Source organism: Salvia hispanica, chromosome 1 (assembly GCF_029641045.1).
Source record: "Salvia hispanica isolate PSC_SH4W2 chromosome 1, Shi_PSC_v1, whole genome shotgun sequence".
Lineage (NCBI taxonomy): Eukaryota > Viridiplantae > Streptophyta > Magnoliopsida > Lamiales > Lamiaceae > Salvia > Salvia hispanica.
Window position 1 is genome coordinate 10,920,543 of NC_142692.1, and position 17,262 is coordinate 10,937,804.

Below are 17,262 nucleotides of genomic sequence, written 5' to 3' on the forward strand. Positions count from 1 at the left end.
TCAATGTTTTCTTGTAACAAATTATATAAAAATGAAAATTTGACACAATAACCTAAATTATTATACACATCTTTGTGCTAATTGTTGTGTTTGGTTTGAACGAAGTATTCCGATAATAGAATTGATAGGCATTTGATATTTTTTTCATTTTTTTTCATCTTTTGATTATGACGATTTAAAATATGTATAACTCTCGTCACTGAAAAATGTGAATTGTTTTTAATTTCGAAATTTATATTCAAGTTTTTTATCTGTTGTGCATTATGTTCATAGTTGTCAGACTATTTATATACTTCCTTCGTTCCATTACAAGTGACACATTTTTTTTTCATATATTTTTGGAAAATTATATTCCTCTGCATTATTATCTTCTTATATTTATTAGTAGTATGATTTATCCAAAACCTCGTGCGAAAAAGAAATGTGTTACATGGAATAGAGGAAGTAGTACACTCTATATAAATAATCTTCGTATAAAAATACGTATATTAAATATTTAAATTACAAAATTATACTCCTTCCATCCCAAAATAAATAAGGACATTTGGGACGGCATAGAGAAGCTAAAATATTGTTAAATAGTAGACCCACATTATTATTTGTGTTTAATGGTGGACATAGTAATATAAGTTGTAAATAAATTAATGTATACGAATAATTAGTTTAAAAGAATTTCCTATAAATGAAAATTAGATATTTTTATAGGACAGACGAAAAATAACTATCCTTGATTAAGAGCTAGTACGAGTAAAATGATACTACTAGTAGTTGTTGGTTGTAGTACCGATCAAGGATAATAAAATAAAATAAAATAAAATACAGAATTACCATGCCAAAATTAATTGCTCCACAATAATAAACTAATTAATTGCTCCACAATAATAAACTAGATCAACTTGGGGAAGAAAACGAAGAAAGCCTGTGTTGAATAAAGTGATGTCAATTTCCATAAAATGGTGTGAAAACATGAAAGTAGAATACCATAAACCATGGATGCTTAAAAACTTTCAATTGTACTATATTATTAATAAATGATTAAACAATCGAACTGCCCGAAAAATATCTGACTGCTGCCCGTTCTCACCCGCTCCGACACGGTCAGCTTTAGTGTTCCCCTTTCTCATCCTCGTTCCCGGGCAGCTTCATATACAAATAGATATATGAGGCACGCTTTAATTTGCTCTCTTCAGCCCACCACCACCAACTTCCCGGTGGTGCAGGAGCTGCGCCACCGCCTATTACATATCTAAATGGGTCAGGGGATGAGCTGCAGCAGCAGTGAGGAGCAAGGGCTGTTCAGTGCAGTGCAGTTGGGGGATTTGGAAATGTTTGAAGCCATTTTGAAAAGGGATTCATCTCTCATTCATCACTCCACTGTTTATGATCGCAACTCTCCTCTGCATATCGCTGCCGCCAATGGCCAGATCGAGGTCCGAATCTTCAATATTTCTTACTTTTTTTTCTTTTGCTCAATTTCAGTTTATTTGTTTCTTGTTTTGTAAATTTGGGATTCTTGTTTTGTGGGATTCAGATTCTTTCATTGCTTCTCGATCGATCCGTAAAGCCGGATGTGTTAAATCGGCACAAACAGGTCTGCTTCTTCATCTCCCTTTTCTCTCTGTGTGTGTGTGGAGAGATTGATTCTATCTAAGTTCATATTGATGAAAAAAATTTGATCTTGATTGTTGAATTGTTTGTTTGATTGATCTTTGATTCACAATGATGTGTGTATAGACTCCACTGATGCTGGCTGCAATGCATGGCAAGATCTCCTGTGTGGAGAAGCTAATCGAGGCTGGTGCCAATGTATGAACTTCCAATAAATCTCTCACTCCTAATATTTGATCGATCAAAATTGGCATCTTTGCTCACAGCTAATCTTGATTTCCATCTTGTTAGATTTTGATGTTTGATACTCTAAATGGAAGAACCTGCTTGCACTATTCGGCCTACTACGGCCATTCTGATTGCCTCGAGGCCATTCTATCCGCTGCTCGAGCCTCCCATGTCTCAGCTTCGTGGTAGGTTCTTGTTCAAGAGTCTCCTTTTGTGAGTAGGAAAATTGAATCTTGAATGATCTGTGAACGAATTTGTAGGGGATACTCTCGTTTCGTGAACATTAGGGATAGCAAAGGGGCAACTCCGTTGCACTTGGCAGCGCGTCAAAGACGCCCTCAGTGTGTTCATATCTTGTTGGATAATGGAGCCCTTGTCTGTGCCTCGACTGGTGGATATAGGTAATGTTTTCATAGGCAAATGTGTTTGTGTGATTGTTCTGTGCTTGATGATTTGTACTCTGCAGCTTTCCTGGTAGTACTCCACTTCATTTGGCTGCAAGAGGTGGTTCTCTTGATTGTATCAGAGAATTGCTGGCCTGGGGCGCTGATCGACTGCAGAGAGATGCCTCAGGGTATGTGATCTCGCGCTTCACTGAAATATGCTGTAATGGATTTGCTATTTTATGACTAGTGTTGCTATTATTCAAGAGTTTATTTTCTTTCCATTCATGTGCATCTTGTCATGTATAGTTAGTATAGTTGTTTCCACAAAAAAAAAGGATTAGGCAAATGGTGTTAATAGGAGAGTCTATTTCATCTCTCTCTTCGCTCATCTCTTGCTAAACGTGTGACGTTTTGTGGATTCAGGAGAATACCGTATGTGGTGGCTTCAAGGTATCGCCATGGAGCATGTGCAGCTCTTCTGAACCCTTCCTCAGCAGAGCCTCTTGTTTGGCCGTCGCCTCTAAAATTCATCAGTGAACTCAATCAGGAGGCAAAAGCTCTATTAGAGCAAGCCTTGATGGAGGCCAACAGAGAAAGAGAAAAGATCATCTTGAAGGGAACAGTGTACTCTCACCCGTCTCCATCAGCATCCGACTCTGGACTTGATGATGATATATCTGAGGTAATCTATCTATCTACTTTTTTCACAAAAATGACTATTTAGTCAGGAATACAATTCAATAGAAATACTCCATGAATCTTAACTAAGTAACTGTGTAGGCAAGCGAAACAGATCTTTGCTGCATATGCTTCGATCAAGTTTGCACAATCGAGGTTCAAGGATGTGGACACCGAATGTGTGCACAGTGCACGCTTGCCTTGTGTTGCCACAATAAGCCCAAACCAACAACCTCTTGCCCTACTGTGCCGGTTTGCCCCTTCTGCAGGAGCGATATTGTCAAGCTCGTCGTGGCTAAGCTCAGAGACGAGAATGACATTGAGCGTGACATCAATGCCTCAAAGCCACGCAAGTCTTGGAGGTCGAGAAATTTGAGCGAGGGAAGCAGCAGCTTCAAGAGCTTATCTGCAGTGGGCTCGTTTGGCAAGATGAGCCGCGGATCTGGTAGGATTGCTGCTGAGGACGAGCTTCTTGATAAGCCGTTGAACCTTGAAACGTAGATAATGCAAGGGTTCAAGAACTGCCATAAGGGCAGGTATACATAACTCTCTCTGTGCATCTTCTGCTTTAGAAATTTCAAGAAAAATAAGCAAATGCATGTTTTTGAGTTTGGGGTTTATTGGGTTTTACTTCCAAATTCAGTTTTAGAAAGGTATTCTTTGAAAATCTTGATGATATAATATATTAAAGAAATGTCATTCATTTTGCTGCTGCTTCCCTTTGTAAAATTCCTTATTATATATGTATACTACTACTAGAATTTAAGAATTTGGATTCAAAATGATGTAATCAGATGCTGTACATTTTGATGTTTGTAAGAACTTCGTGGAAAGCTGAATGAAAATTTGAAATTGAATTTGGGGGTAATAATTAATACTCCGTAGCTGTGATGAATTGTCCCATCTTTGGTAACTTATTTGTGTACTTGCACCACTGTGTAATATTCTGATCACACTTATTTTGATATAATGAGACAGATAGATAATGTTATTTATCATGGGACCCAACTAAAATTATGATCTGTCCTAACTGCTGATGCTTCTGCCATTTATTTATTTATTTTGGTCTATTGTTTTTTTTTGGTAGTGAATTATTTGTTGGAGCCTCGTGGTGCATGGCATGGTAATAATACGTGTAACTAATTAGGTGTCTATTAACAAAATTGATTACTCCATAATTTTATAATGCCACAATTAGTTGGAGCTACGCCGTGTATTAAAGTTTGATTGGACACAAACAAAACGTGACCTATAATCGTAGTACAAAGTTTGATGAGATTCAACAATTTATAATTTTGCCGATCGAATAATAAATAAAAGGTTATAAGTATTTCGGTATAAACATGATATAGTGGGTTGGAACAATAAAATATGAATAAAATTGTATGGGTTACACCATAGTAATATAACATCGCTATTGCTTTGGAGTGTGGGGAAAGTGATGTATCGTGAACACACCTGAAATAGGTAATAAATAAGTTTCGCCCAGTCATCAATCAAGAATTGCGTGCATCAAATTAATTTAATGATTAGTCATAATAAACATCCTAAGCAAGTGAATGAAAATTATGAAACATCTAAATACATGAAGCCAACTAATTTTAGGATGTATCTTCAATTCCACATACATGAATGAATTCAACTAATTTCATGATTTATCTTCCATTCCAAATTTATTCCATAAAAATATTTGAATTTAAAATTAATTTTAACTTCAATTTCTCCTAATTTTACTAGATGAATTTCAAAATTAAAATTTCAAATTTCAAATAATTAAACACCCCCCCCCCTAAAAAAAAATAAGGACATTTGGGACGGAAATTAATGCATGATTGGTAAAGTAAGATAGATGAAAAGAACGGTAGTTAAAATAATGTTAGTTGACGTTGTGACCTACATTAGTGTCTAATGGTGGACTCTATTGATATAAGTTGTAAATAAATAGATATATAGTTAATGAGTTTAGTAAAACTTTCTATAAATGAAAATGAGACATTTTTATAGGACGAACGAGAAAAGAAAATGCTTTAATTTTATGGGATGAAAGGAGTATAAATTTAAAGCCATCCCAAATGAAGTCTTTATACAAAATATATACACATACATGCACATCACACACGCATACTAATCCACATTGTATACAACACACACTAATATAGCAAACGTACCTTAATCTTCTCACGCGGGAATATTAAGTAAATCTATTTCAAAAATGGAAAATTTGTTGAGAGACAGTTCCACTAATACAAAAATATGTGAAGATCGTGTCGTTGTGAAATTGATGAAGTCTAAATTTAAATTTATTATATTGTGATTTTCTCACTAGTTAATCACAATTGTGCTATTAAAATGAATTAGAGTCTAAATCTTAATCCATTTCATACTGATATTGCGAGCCACTGTTATACAAGACTTTTCTTTGATCTATAGATGGGATTTGCCTTTATTGTCTTTTTGCCCACCGCTTACATAGAAAGATATTTCAACATTTAATATTAAAGATATAGGTGGTGGTGGTTTGATTTCGTCAATAATGTCCCATCCAGAAAGTGGGTGATTTATTGTATAGTAGGAGTATTAAATTGATGATCTCACATGTTAACTATTTGTGTTCATATTCCGCAGGTCAGCCGCCTACTAAGATTTCTTTATTTTAATATAAACTGTTCACAACCCATACTCATTAACTCATAACATTCACTTATTTTTTCTACTATACACAATTAATACTTCCCCACCAATTAAAGGATAGTAGGATTGTGAATGTAATCGAATATTTTAGTTTCAATCTAACCAATATCTTTGAAGTTAGATCAAAAGGTTTGTTAAATACTACAAAAAATTGTAAGGCAGTAAAATTTGACAATAGAATCTTTTTAATAGTGCAAAACATTTGACATCACAAAAATATCTGAACGCAAAACTAACTTGAAAAGTACTCCAACAATACAATAAATTTTATAGAGATGATATTAATAGCTTACGACATCTTGTACGCTGCAAACTGAAAAGATAGTACCACGTCAACTAACTTCAAGGTGCGAGATTTCAGGTGGTTGGGAGAAATCATTAATCAAGATTGAGGAATCACTGTCATTCACGTAAATTAAATGGATTTGAATCTTCAAATATTGGGCAACCAATAGTGAAAATTACCACAACTTATGTAAGTACTATTAATAATCATATTACACGAGATGTTTGAAAAATTAAGAAAAATATCTCACACTAGCAAATTAAAACTCTCTTGAAAGTTGAAACTAACAAAAAGTCTTCTTTGTCGATTTCATTTATTTTCTACATTAAATATGTCAGGTCATTTTGTAACAAAATTTAAAATCTCACTTGAGGCTTTCTGTATTTATTGCACCATATTTAGTGTACTTTGTAAAATGACCCACAATTTAGGATGTGAATTGTGAACTACTACTATAATACTATTGAAGAAAAATATCTTCCAAATACACTTTGTCTTAAAAACTTGCTGCTGTTGCGATTTGGAACACTAGAAGCAAATCAAGCTCTTACACATATTGACGCTTGCCATGTTACAAATGGGGCTTACCCGTGCAGGAAATAATAGGAAAAAAACAAAATTCGTGAAGATTCAATAAATGTCAATTCTTGAATGATTCATTCAAGGGGGCTACAAAAGTGTGTGTTGTTTGGAAGCATTTAACACCTTTGATTCCATCCATAACTGACTTTGCTGTCCAGATTGAATCCGACTGTCGGCCTCGAGTCCGTCCAACAACGTCGGGCTCAACCGTGAAAAACATCGGACCCCCCTGGAAAATATGACAGGATAATTGATGATGACGAGGGTTGATGATTCGACGAAATGTTTAAGATAAAATTTCTAGATCTAGTTAGAAGGCATCAGATGTAGACTGACTTCTTTTTTTAACAAGCAACTGACAGTGAAAAAGGAAGCAGGCTTTTTACCAGTTTTAAGGAGTGGAGGAGGTTGGATTTGATTTCTGGTGGATGCATCACCAAACAAACCTCGTCAGATTCGAGCATGAGCATCCTACGTTCCCTCGGTCTAGATAACAAGTCGGACGAGCTTTTCATTTAGCTCTAGGGCCCTAGGCTTTACGTAAAAGATGCTAAGAGCTTTTGATGATGATGATGATCACAGTTTGCAAGGAAGCTATCCATTTGCTGCAAATAATTCCTTCAGATTTCTTAAAATTCCTTTGTCATAAGGGTTAATGAATTGTAACATGACTGGCCAATACGATATATTAACGTGACTAAGAACTTTGCAAATGGTGAACTAAGCTCTGTTCAACTACAGCATATCTACTTTTAACAAGAGAAAGAAATGGGAAAGAAAAGTTGCAGTAACTTACCATCATGGGGTCTAACTTTACTCTGGAAATTCTGGATACCTTTTCCAATTTATCTGCAATAATTTGTTCAAGACTTCAAATCAACTATTTCTATGCACGTTTTTTTCTTATCAATTTCCAGAATCAAGCATGTTACTTCTGTCATAATGCAGACACCTAAGTTATTATGATTCTCATGTGACAAGAAAGCAAGCAAGCAACAACTCCAAACCACTTCAGCACATTGTAGATCATCTTGGCCTTGCAGTTCTTGGACTGCTGTAGAAAATCAAAACCCATTCGAAAGTGGCCTTTCCCGGGCATCATATAATTTTTAAATAATACTACATGCAAAGCACATCGTGCATGTGTTCCATTCTTTGCAAGTTTTATCAATCTACAACGATAAATGTAATTTATGGTCTAGATCATTGCACTGTCTCTAAGCCTGAAAAATGATATAGTTTAATATCTTCATTTACTATTGTTATTATTATATAGTAATATATATCTAACAAATTGAGATTTTTTATACTGATTAATTTAGGTCCCTGATTGATATAAAATTCAAGCAAAAGACATTTCCAAAATAAGTTTTGATTCGCACAGCTCTATTCAAAAGTTTCATTTTGTGGTTCACTTATACTAGGCTGAACACAAGCACAATTCAATTCAGCTGCCCCCTTTTAGTTGGGTTGGATATAAAGTAAACCAGCCATACTGCATCCCAACAAAGTACACTATGCCAAGGTTGGCGTAGCGTTTGAACTATCAAGCAATACAGTTCATAGAACCCTAATCTCTTTGCTCTAAAATGATAATACAGCTTACCCATTCATCCATTTTGATGTTAAAACATGCGCAATAGAAATGCCACATTATGAAAACAACCTAAGAAATAAAGAATTTATCTGTTAGATGAAAACATGAGCTATCACAACAGTACTAGCACAACCTAGCAGGGGAGAATTACCTGCCAAATCACTTGAATCAAGCAAAACAATGTTGTACAACAACCAAATTTCTGGATGTAATAGGCTGGAAGAATCAAATCATGTTTGACAAAAAAATGTAACATTTAGCAATAAACAGAAAACTAGTTATCCAAACAATCCAACCAGTGCAGCAAACACAATAAAATGATAACAAGTGCATCAACTGTCAGGAGCTGGAGAATTATGACTTACATTCCCTCCAACATCTTTTGAGGTGTTAGACTTAGCTGTAACTGTAGTCCAGAGGATAAAAAAAAAAAACTTAAGATTAGTTTGAGAAGAAAATGAAGAGGGAAATGGACAAATAAGATTAAAACTATACACTTGCATAGAGTTGAGATTCTCCTAAACAAGTAATCCCATATTTCTCTAACTAGAAATTATATTCTTTCCACCAGGTTTCACAACTCACAAGAAAAAAACAGTGTATGTGTTCAATTAAAATGCGTCAGTTAGAACATATAAATTATTCTATTATCCAAACCTCAATCACATGAAAAAGGAGCATCCTGACTACCAACACAAATAATAATTTAAGTTCTTAGCTCTGCTAAATCCTAGTATCTTCTTTTCTCAAATTTATAGTAGTACTATATATTCTACATAAGAAGTAACAGTGAGGTAAATGGGTTTGAACTTACATTAAGAAGAACATAATACAAAAGAAGTCTCGGATATCACAAAACCAACAATGAGCACTATAAAAAGAGCATGATTTCGTTGACCTGCGGATAGCAAGCATAAAATGAATAATGATATGAATATTATCTTCAAGAAAAGAAGTTGATTGATGAAGAAGCAATTACCTACACAGTTTCCAAAATCTGGACAATGATGGTCCAACAACACAATTCTTGCAGTACCTGCAATATCTTACTGTCCTGTATGTTGTAAATGGCTGGAATGAAGCATAGAGTTTAGAACTAAGAGAAATGCAAGACGAAAATCATGCAGAACTGTGTTAGTTTCTCCACTGCTTGATGAAGCCTTTTCCCAAAGTAAGGTAGCCAAGATCTCTTCCAAATTTTATGCAATAGTTCAAATATAAACCATTGTTTAACAAAGTCTATCTATGAATTGGTTAAGATCAAGGGAAAGGCAATGGAAGAAATTTGAAATTTTACACATGAACTAAAGAGAACAAAGAAATAAAGGACCTAAGGTCTACGAACTCTCTTGTCAAACCAAACAACTTGCCCCAGAGTAAAGCTAAATTATTCACTGCTTTTCGTTGATGATAATGCATTTATAATAAAACAGTATTTCAGTAACCAACTATGGTTGTTTATGTATATTGACTACCCTAGTAGAAAATCTCTAACACAACTTCCTGTATAGTTTTGTGCATTATAATTTCCTTTAAGACATTTTCTTCAGTTAGAGAATTGTTAAAGAATTCCAGAAAAGCATAAGCACTTAGCAATGTAATTGAATGAACAAAGTAGAAATACAGAGTTAAGGATCTCTTTCTCTCTTTCAAACAAACCAAAAGTGAGTAGAGAGAGCCATGTCTAAATGACACTGCATGCTAAATTTGCAGAGTATAGATGGTTAATGGCATAATAATTATCTCTTTCGATAAGGATAAGAGAGAAGATACATCATACCTCTTCAGCTGGAGACTCTTGATGTGCAACAGAAGTTGAAACTTTCAACTTCTATACAAAAACAACTTCCTATAAGAATATAAGTTATGATTTTAAATACCAAGCATAATAAAATGGACTCATGAAACACAAAGTACCTTTTCCTGGGATTCGATTTCGTTGACTGAATTCAGGAAAGATAGGTCAGCGCAAGAATGATGGGTTAAAAAGCCAGGAACCAATAACATAATGCTGCAACCAACGAACATACGCTGTCAGAATACAACTAGTATGAAAGAATAAGCACAAGATATAAGAAAATGCACACATGCTGAGATACACAAAATTCAAATTTCTGTTTTATCTAAAGTGGGAATATGTAAGAATCCTTGACTAGTAAATAAGCAACTTATTGGTATCGGCCAATTAACACCATGATGATTTCCATGTTCATTACAAAGTCCAACAAAGATGAAATAGTAATACAAGCACCTTCCATCTACTACTACCACGTATAAAGATCGCTCAAAAAGTATCCCAACCTCAAATTTGCATCACAAGATATACAAGTAACTAAATAAACAATTAATGAGCTTCAGTAGATTCCTCGGCTCATTCATTAGTAACATAAAGATGACTACGAAAACAACTCAAATTCCAACAAAGCTAGCTATTAAACTTTCACACATTTTTACAACAACTTGAGCTACAGCAATTAAGTTGAAGAATCAAAATAGGACCTCGGCGAACCACAGATATGTAAACATCCCAGAAAGAAAGAGTGTTGAAGAATACAAAAGCTGGCGCCGAAGCCCTGACCCCAGCGGCTCTCTTGCACAATCTCCCCACTCGCCAATCCCATCACAACTAAGAGCAATAGTTGTGCTGCAAAATAGATGAAAAAGGAACAAAAATTTCAAAATTATCGCCTACAAAACTGTAGAGGATCGAAAATCAATGCCCATGCATAGGGAGGAAGTCTATAGAATGAGAATAAGAATTGCAGCGGGAAGGAAGAGATGGAGCAAACTAATTATGGAGGGTTTTTTCCAATTTGGATTGTGGCGATGGACAATCTCTTCTTCTGGTTCTACCATTTCGTCAAATTTGGGGAATCGCTGCCTTCAGTGTTACACTAGTAACAGTAATAATTTGTTTGAGGAAAAAAATAAAAAAAAGAACTCCCGCTAAGAAAAGTACTCCACCAATAATTGTTGCAAAATTATGAATTTGCGTCAATAGTTGTGAATTCGATCTCTCACTCAAGTTAAGAGTAAATTAACCGACGTTATTATGTATACTAAAGTAAAAATGAGTTTTTATTAGTGTTAAAAGTGTTGAGACTTATATCTCTTTATTAGTGTTAAAAGTGTTGAGACTTATATCTCGGAGCGGATCTCCTATTCCAACACACCTACTACATTCCTACATAGTGGAGTGTTTAATAAGATGGTATACTCAGTGTTAGTGTAACATACGAAATCAAATCAAATCAAATGAAACCTTTGTAAATAGATATGAAACGAAGAGATGCTATGCTTCAAACAAGTATTGTCATATGTTCACCATGCCTAGAAACACAATCTTGCAAAGAAAACATGTCCTCTGGGTAGCTCGATCACAAGATCATTTTTTAAACTCAAAGATGATAAAATTATCATGGTACAAGTACAACCACTCCACCAATTAAATCATCTTAGAATCGACATTTTGATCATATGTGTGTGCAACTTAAAGCAGTGACTGGGACGCTAGGTGTTCTGTTTCATCGAACGGATGAAGGTCTTCAACCGATGTTTTTGTATCTATCGCAGACAACTCACTCCTCTGTTCATCTAACATGGGCTTAGACGTCTCCCCAAAAATATTATTCTGGATACCATATGATTCAGCTATCGAACTTTCTTTGCTCAAACCCGGAGATGGATCGTCTGTCCTTGTGTTAACGAGGTCGCTATCAGATGAGGCGAGTGTGGAAACATCTCCATTATTGAACTGAGAATTGCATCTTTCAAATGTTTTTGATAATGATTCTTGATGAGTTGATGAAGTTCTAATGCAGAAGCTACCAAATCCTTCAATCCCTCTTGATATCTTTCTAGCCTTGTCTCTCTCCTCTTTAAGAAGAGGCCCATTTTCAAGCAACCTCAATATTCTATCGCATTTCCTCCTCACATTCAAACCCCAATTAAATCTACACAAAAATAGTTATACATCATCATCCCTAGCTACACATGTTGTATGCAACAATATAACATGACATAAACTAACGCAATGAATCAAACATATATATATACTAGTATCACATACCCCTTTTCATCAACATGTTGAAAGCGTCCTATTTCTGTAATAACATCTCTTTCCTTTTGAAACTCTTGTGCAACACTCTCAGGCCCATGAGTCAACAAGTATTCTAGTACAATCAAAGCTTTGTAAGAAGCCCTCCAATTTCTCTTATCAAATCTTACCAATCTGAAAATTAAAAACATGAAAGGAAAAAAGTTTAAACTAATTAAACCATCAATAGTCAAATACTAATACTAATAGGTGGCGTTCGGTTGCCATGACTAATTATCATGAGACTATCCATGGGTCAATCTTATGAACCAAATATGATACATATTTAATCATGAGATTTAGTCTTGCCAACCAAGCACCCCATAGAAGATGAAGAAGAAAACCTCAGTACACCTTTTATGCAGAATTTCCACGATTCTCCAATAATCATCGACTTCAAAAGCCGCTTTCGATATCATCTTAAGTGCTTGGGTATCCGGCCCGCCCGGATCACCGTTGGTAGCTTCCTCAGCCAATCTAGTAACAAAATAAATTCATGTCTTTTTATGTACTATATTGGAACGTAACATGACATATATATGTGAATGAAATTTGAAATAATCTAAGGATAGAAGAGAGGAGGACTTACAACTGGGCTGGTGTGACATCGGTGAGGGCCAAACGGGCAGTTTTGATCTTCTCCTTGAGTATAAACGAAGCTTGTTTCTTGAAATCATGAAATGTAGGTTTTGGGTTCATCTTCAATATTGTGCTTCCTAGCATTGACATTTTCTTGATATCATCCTAATTGATCTTTTTTTAATAGAATCGGTACAATGAAAGAAGAAAACGTCAAGCTTTCCAATAAAAGATGATGCAACCAATTTGACCCTCTACCTAACAATTACCAACTGCTCGAAGCTACATCTACAGATAGGTTAAAGAAAATGTATATATTACTACTAATTAATTAGGTTGATTTCGGTGTAACCTATTGCAGTCTACAAATCTTAAATAAATGTTTGGGCAAATAGAACTAAATCTATTCAGTAAAATCAAGAAATTGATAGTTGATGAGTTTGTAAAAAGAAAAGCAGTAGTAGTCACTTTAACCTTACAAGTCAAGACATGGGACATTAAATAATTTTTTTGTCTAAATCACATGTAATCAGTTGAAGAAATGCACCACCAAGTAGACGAGGAGGCCACTATAGTATACACGTGGGACATTTATACAGCACACGGACGTGAGAAAGTGTACTTAAGAGTTGAGATGTGTCTTATTGGCAAAGTTTAATTAATACTTAGAGCATCTCCAGTGATAGGCTAGCCACCGGCTAGCCGATTGACGTGGCTAGCCGGTCGGCTAGCCAAACCATTGGAGTAGGCTAGCCGAATTTCGGTGAAAAAACCGGCCAAGGCTAGCCGATTGCGTGTGGCTGGCCGATGCGCTAGCCGCCATTGTGGCGGCTCGATCGGCCAGCGCCGATTTTTAATTTTTAATTTTTTAAAACCTATATAAACGCGATTTTAGTTTCATTTTCATTTGCACCGCTTGTTTTAACGAGTTTTCTCTCCCTCTAACTTTTTGTACAAGAGCATCATCGAGCGATGAGTAACGCGGGTGGTAGCAGTGGTGGTAGTGGTGGGGATGCTGAGGAGTACGAACGGAGGATGAACGAGGCTATAGAGGCCTACATGAACCGCGAGATGGAGCGGTACATGCGTAGGGTGGAACAGCAGGCGATACCTCGCCCTCCACGGGTTATCCACCGCCGAGCAGTGATTGATCGGGATCACGCCGCTGCACATCAGCGGCTGTACGACGACTACTTTTCGGAGAACCCGCGGTTTCCCGCACACATGTTCCGGCGGCGTTTTAGAATGCACAGGGAGTTATTTATGAGTATCGTTGGCGCATTAGAGCGTCGATATCTGTGTTTTCGCTTCAGGCACGATGCGGTTGGCAGACCCGGCCACACCCCTATTCAAAAGTGCACGGCGGCAATCAGGCAGTTTGCCTACGGAGGCGCGACAGACATGTGGGATGAGTACCTCCACATCGGTGAGTCGACAGCCCTGGAATGTCTGAAGTATTTCTGTGAGGGCGTGATGAACGTTTTCGGTGAGCAGTACCTTCGAAGCCCTACTCCCGAAGATTGTCAGAATTTGATGCAGATGCACGGGGAGAAGCATGGGTTCCCCGGGATGTTAGGCAGCATAGACTGTATGCATTGGGAGTGGAAGAACTGCCCGACTGCCTGGAAGGGGGCCTACACGACCGGCTACAAGTCAAAGAATCCCACGATGATCCTCGAGGCCGTAGCTGATTACCGACTGTGGATCTGGCACGCGTATTTTGGGGTAGCCGGGTCGAACAACGACCTCAACGTCCTGAACTCGTCTCCCCTCTTCAACGAGAAGTGCTAGGGCTTCGGTCCAGCCGTCTCGTTTGTGGCCAACGGCAACCGGCATGATATGGGCTACTACTTGGCGGATGGGATATACCCTAGGTGACCTGTCTTTGTGAAGACGATCAGGCACGCAAGTGATGAAAGGAAGGCCTACTTTGCGGAACGACAGGAGTCGGCGCGCAAGGACGTGGAGCGCGCATTTGGTGTGCTCCAGTCTCGATGGGCGGCAATTAAGGGTCCAACGCGTTTGTGGGATGTCACATGCGTATCCCAAATAATGTACGCCTGCATTATCCTGCACAACATGATCGTCGAAGACGAAGGCGTACAACTGACTAGTTGGGCCAATGACGATGAAGCCGGTCCAAGCCACGGAACGGCCACCCCTAACGTACGACGTGGGGTACCTCTCGATGAAGCCGGCCGCCTCAAGGAATTTGCCGACATGCGCCAAGTGGATGCTCATATTCAACTCCAAAAGGATATAATTGAAGAGTTGTGGGCACGGAGGACTGCACGGCGATAGTTTTTTTTTTCTTTATTATGTACCTTTTTAAATGTAATTTTTTTTTTATCTATGAACCTTTTTAAATGCAATTAATGAATTTTCCCATATATGTGGCAGGGAGAGAGAGTGGTTGGCCTATGGCTGGCCTAATAGCATTGGAGATGCTATTAAACATTATATTTTCTCTTAAATATTTACTTAATTTACATTTTCTGCATCTGAAAAGAATATGGCCTATTTACTTCACAAAGTTAGCTATATATGTTTTCAGTTAAGTGAAATTATGGCCAATGGCTATATTATTATTTGGTCCAAATTAAATGTTTACCCAAGTACATTTCAATTTAATGTACTACCATCACAAGGTTATCTGATCTTAAATATGAGAGAGTAAATTAAAATTTTCAACTTAAAATAATGGAACACAACAAATTAAGGAGTATATTTATTCATACGAATAGTTGACTACAGTAAAATTACGAAAGCTCTTTCAAAAACTTGTGAGAATGTATCAAAGCAACTATGACTCAGTTATGAGAAAATATTCAGGACCTTGCACATTAAAGTGTTATTATAAAGTGGTGTACTCAGCCATTTAATTTGACAAATGGAAAAATAAATAGCTCACATCCAACTAGATATGCCAACTAATAAAGTTATTTTAGAAGATATTCATTAAACCACTTTTATAGAAGATATGCATTAAATCACTTTTATAGAATAATGTATATTTTTAATATTGAAATTATCAATATTTTTTGGCCTCCTACGTATACACTCCATACTTATATATGTAATATAATAATAATATTTTACATGTATTCATTATCTTTTGACAATAATAAAAACTAAGTATAATCACGGAGTACAACACTTTGTTGATATTATTTAAATTTTATGATTATAATTTTCTTGTTCTTATACATGTATATACATAAAAATATACGACTATGTAAGTGAAAATGCACACAAACAAAAGGTATAATCATAAGTTAAATTTTCTATTTTTTAGTGCTTTAAAGAGTATATGTACTTAGTAAGTTAATATAAAAGTAAAAAAATTAAATTATAATTATTTAAGTACGTAAATTTATTTATATATAGGAGGAAAAATATTACTAGCAATTTTTATATTTTAAGATTATACAATATTCAATAGAAGTGGTTTAATAATTTTTTTAAAGATTTTAATGCATTAAATAGGTTATATATTTACTTAGTAGCTTGATATGAAAATAAAAATTAAATTTTAACTATATAAGTGTGTCAATATATTTATATATGAAAAAAAATTATTGACAATTTTCAAATTTTAAGAATTAAGATTATGCAATATTCTATAAAAGTGATCTAATAAATATCTTCTAATAATACTTTTATTAGTTGGCATGTCTAGTCATTTATGTTTGTATTTGGCAAAAGTTAAATGGTTGAGTACACCACCTCATAATGACACTTTGGCGTGAAAGGTCCATTGAATATTTTCTCGTATTGGAGATGAACTATTAGTGAAGATGGATATCAAGTCTATTAAAATTCGCAATCTTGTGCCGGTAGAAGACCCAATACAACTTGATTTTATATGTCACTTTCCCTTAATTCATTGATTCCTTTTCACATTCATAATTAAATATACAAATAATTTTTTAAAAATTAATATTTACTTTTTTAAAAAAATAATTAAATTTATTTGTTAAGTTAATCAAATATATTATAAAAATGAAAAATTGAAATAAAAGCAAGAGTATAACGTTGAGGATCAATTTTTTTAAAAAAAATATGGTGTATGTTTAGGACCAATTCAATTGAATAATCATGTCAGATTAGTTCATTGTTAAAATTTAATAAAGCCGTCATTTTTTCGCTTAAAATGGATTAATCTGTAATATTTAAGACGATAATTTTAAAACTAAACTACAAACGTTGTACATTTAGTAACAAAAATAGACTATAGTCATCAATAATTAACCCAAACAAAGAAGCAAAACGAAGAAATTATACATTTATGATCCGGCCCATTTATGGAGTGCATTAATGATCCGACCCATTTATTCAATGTTTTGTCACAAAATTTACACCAAATTCACCGGGCATAAATTTTTTGGTGATCTTACTGTACACTATATTGTTGTTACAAGTAAAATTATCTTCCAAACATTAGTAGTTACTCGTAGTTATGCTGTTTATGTACCAAAAACTGAAACAAAATCAGAAATAACAAAGCGATGATGAAAAAAAGAAACGTAAA

The 17,262-nt window shown here is 35.4% G+C and overlaps 2 protein-coding genes and 1 pseudogene across 3 annotated transcripts; 1 reads left to right on the forward strand and 2 right to left on the reverse strand.

The window, feature by feature from the left end:
* The first annotated feature begins 1,115 nt into the window (after window positions 1-1,115).
* LOC125185313 (putative E3 ubiquitin-protein ligase XBAT31) lies at window positions 1,116-3,795 on the forward strand. Its single transcript, XM_048081836.2, has 8 exons — window positions 1,116-1,430; window positions 1,532-1,591; window positions 1,735-1,806; window positions 1,900-2,021; window positions 2,097-2,237; window positions 2,303-2,410; window positions 2,646-2,904; window positions 3,003-3,795. The coding sequence occupies exons 1-8, from the start codon at window positions 1,251-1,253 to the stop codon at window positions 3,399-3,401; spliced, it is 1,341 nt and encodes a 446-aa protein (XP_047937793.1). The 5' UTR covers window positions 1,116-1,250; the 3' UTR covers window positions 3,402-3,795.
* Window positions 3,796-6,303: 2,508 nt separating this feature from the next.
* On the reverse strand, window positions 6,304-11,067 carry LOC125218254 (uncharacterized; annotated as a pseudogene). The gene is made up of 12 exons (XR_016135285.1): window positions 10,846-11,067; window positions 10,556-10,700; window positions 9,974-10,067; window positions 9,837-9,887; window positions 9,036-9,127; window positions 8,871-8,954; window positions 8,422-8,462; window positions 8,208-8,272; window positions 8,066-8,125; window positions 7,256-7,308; window positions 6,846-7,064; window positions 6,304-6,688 (listed from the first exon to the last, which is right to left on the reverse strand). The product of XR_016135285.1 is annotated as an uncharacterized LOC125218254 (transcript).
* A 266-nt stretch (window positions 11,068-11,333) lies between these two features.
* Window positions 11,334-12,937, reverse strand: LOC125223630 (ENTH/VHS family protein). Its single transcript, XM_048126865.2, has 4 exons — window positions 12,742-12,937; window positions 12,507-12,629; window positions 12,126-12,287; window positions 11,334-12,009 (listed from the first exon to the last, which is right to left on the reverse strand). The coding sequence occupies exons 1-4, from the start codon at window positions 12,879-12,881 to the stop codon at window positions 11,547-11,549; spliced, it is 888 nt and encodes a 295-aa protein (XP_047982822.1). The 5' UTR covers window positions 12,882-12,937; the 3' UTR covers window positions 11,334-11,546.
* Between the last annotated feature and the right edge of the window lie 4,325 nt (window positions 12,938-17,262).

Bases quoted from the DNA above. Each gene is read 5' to 3' on its own strand.
- LOC125185313 (XM_048081836.2), top strand. From the start codon at position 1,251: ATGGGTCAGGGGATGAGCTGCAGCAGCAGTGAGGAGCAAGGGCTGTTC. The intron at 1,431-1,531 runs GTCCGAATCTTC...TGTGGGATTCAG, and splicing joins CCGCCAATGGCCAGATCGAG to ATTCTTTCATTGCTTCTCGA. The intron at 1,592-1,734 runs GTCTGCTTCTTC...ATGTGTGTATAG, and splicing joins TGTTAAATCGGCACAAACAG to ACTCCACTGATGCTGGCTGC.
- LOC125223630 (XM_048126865.2), bottom strand. From the start codon at position 12,881: ATGTCAATGCTAGGAAGCACAATATTGAAGATGAACCCAAAACCTACA. The intron at 12,630-12,741 runs GTAAGTCCTCCT...TTTTGTTACTAG, and splicing joins GATGTCACACCAGCCCAGTT to ATTGGCTGAGGAAGCTACCA. The intron at 12,010-12,125 runs GTATGTGATACT...ATTTTTGTGTAG, and splicing joins CAACATGTTGATGAAAAGGG to ATTTAATTGGGGTTTGAATG.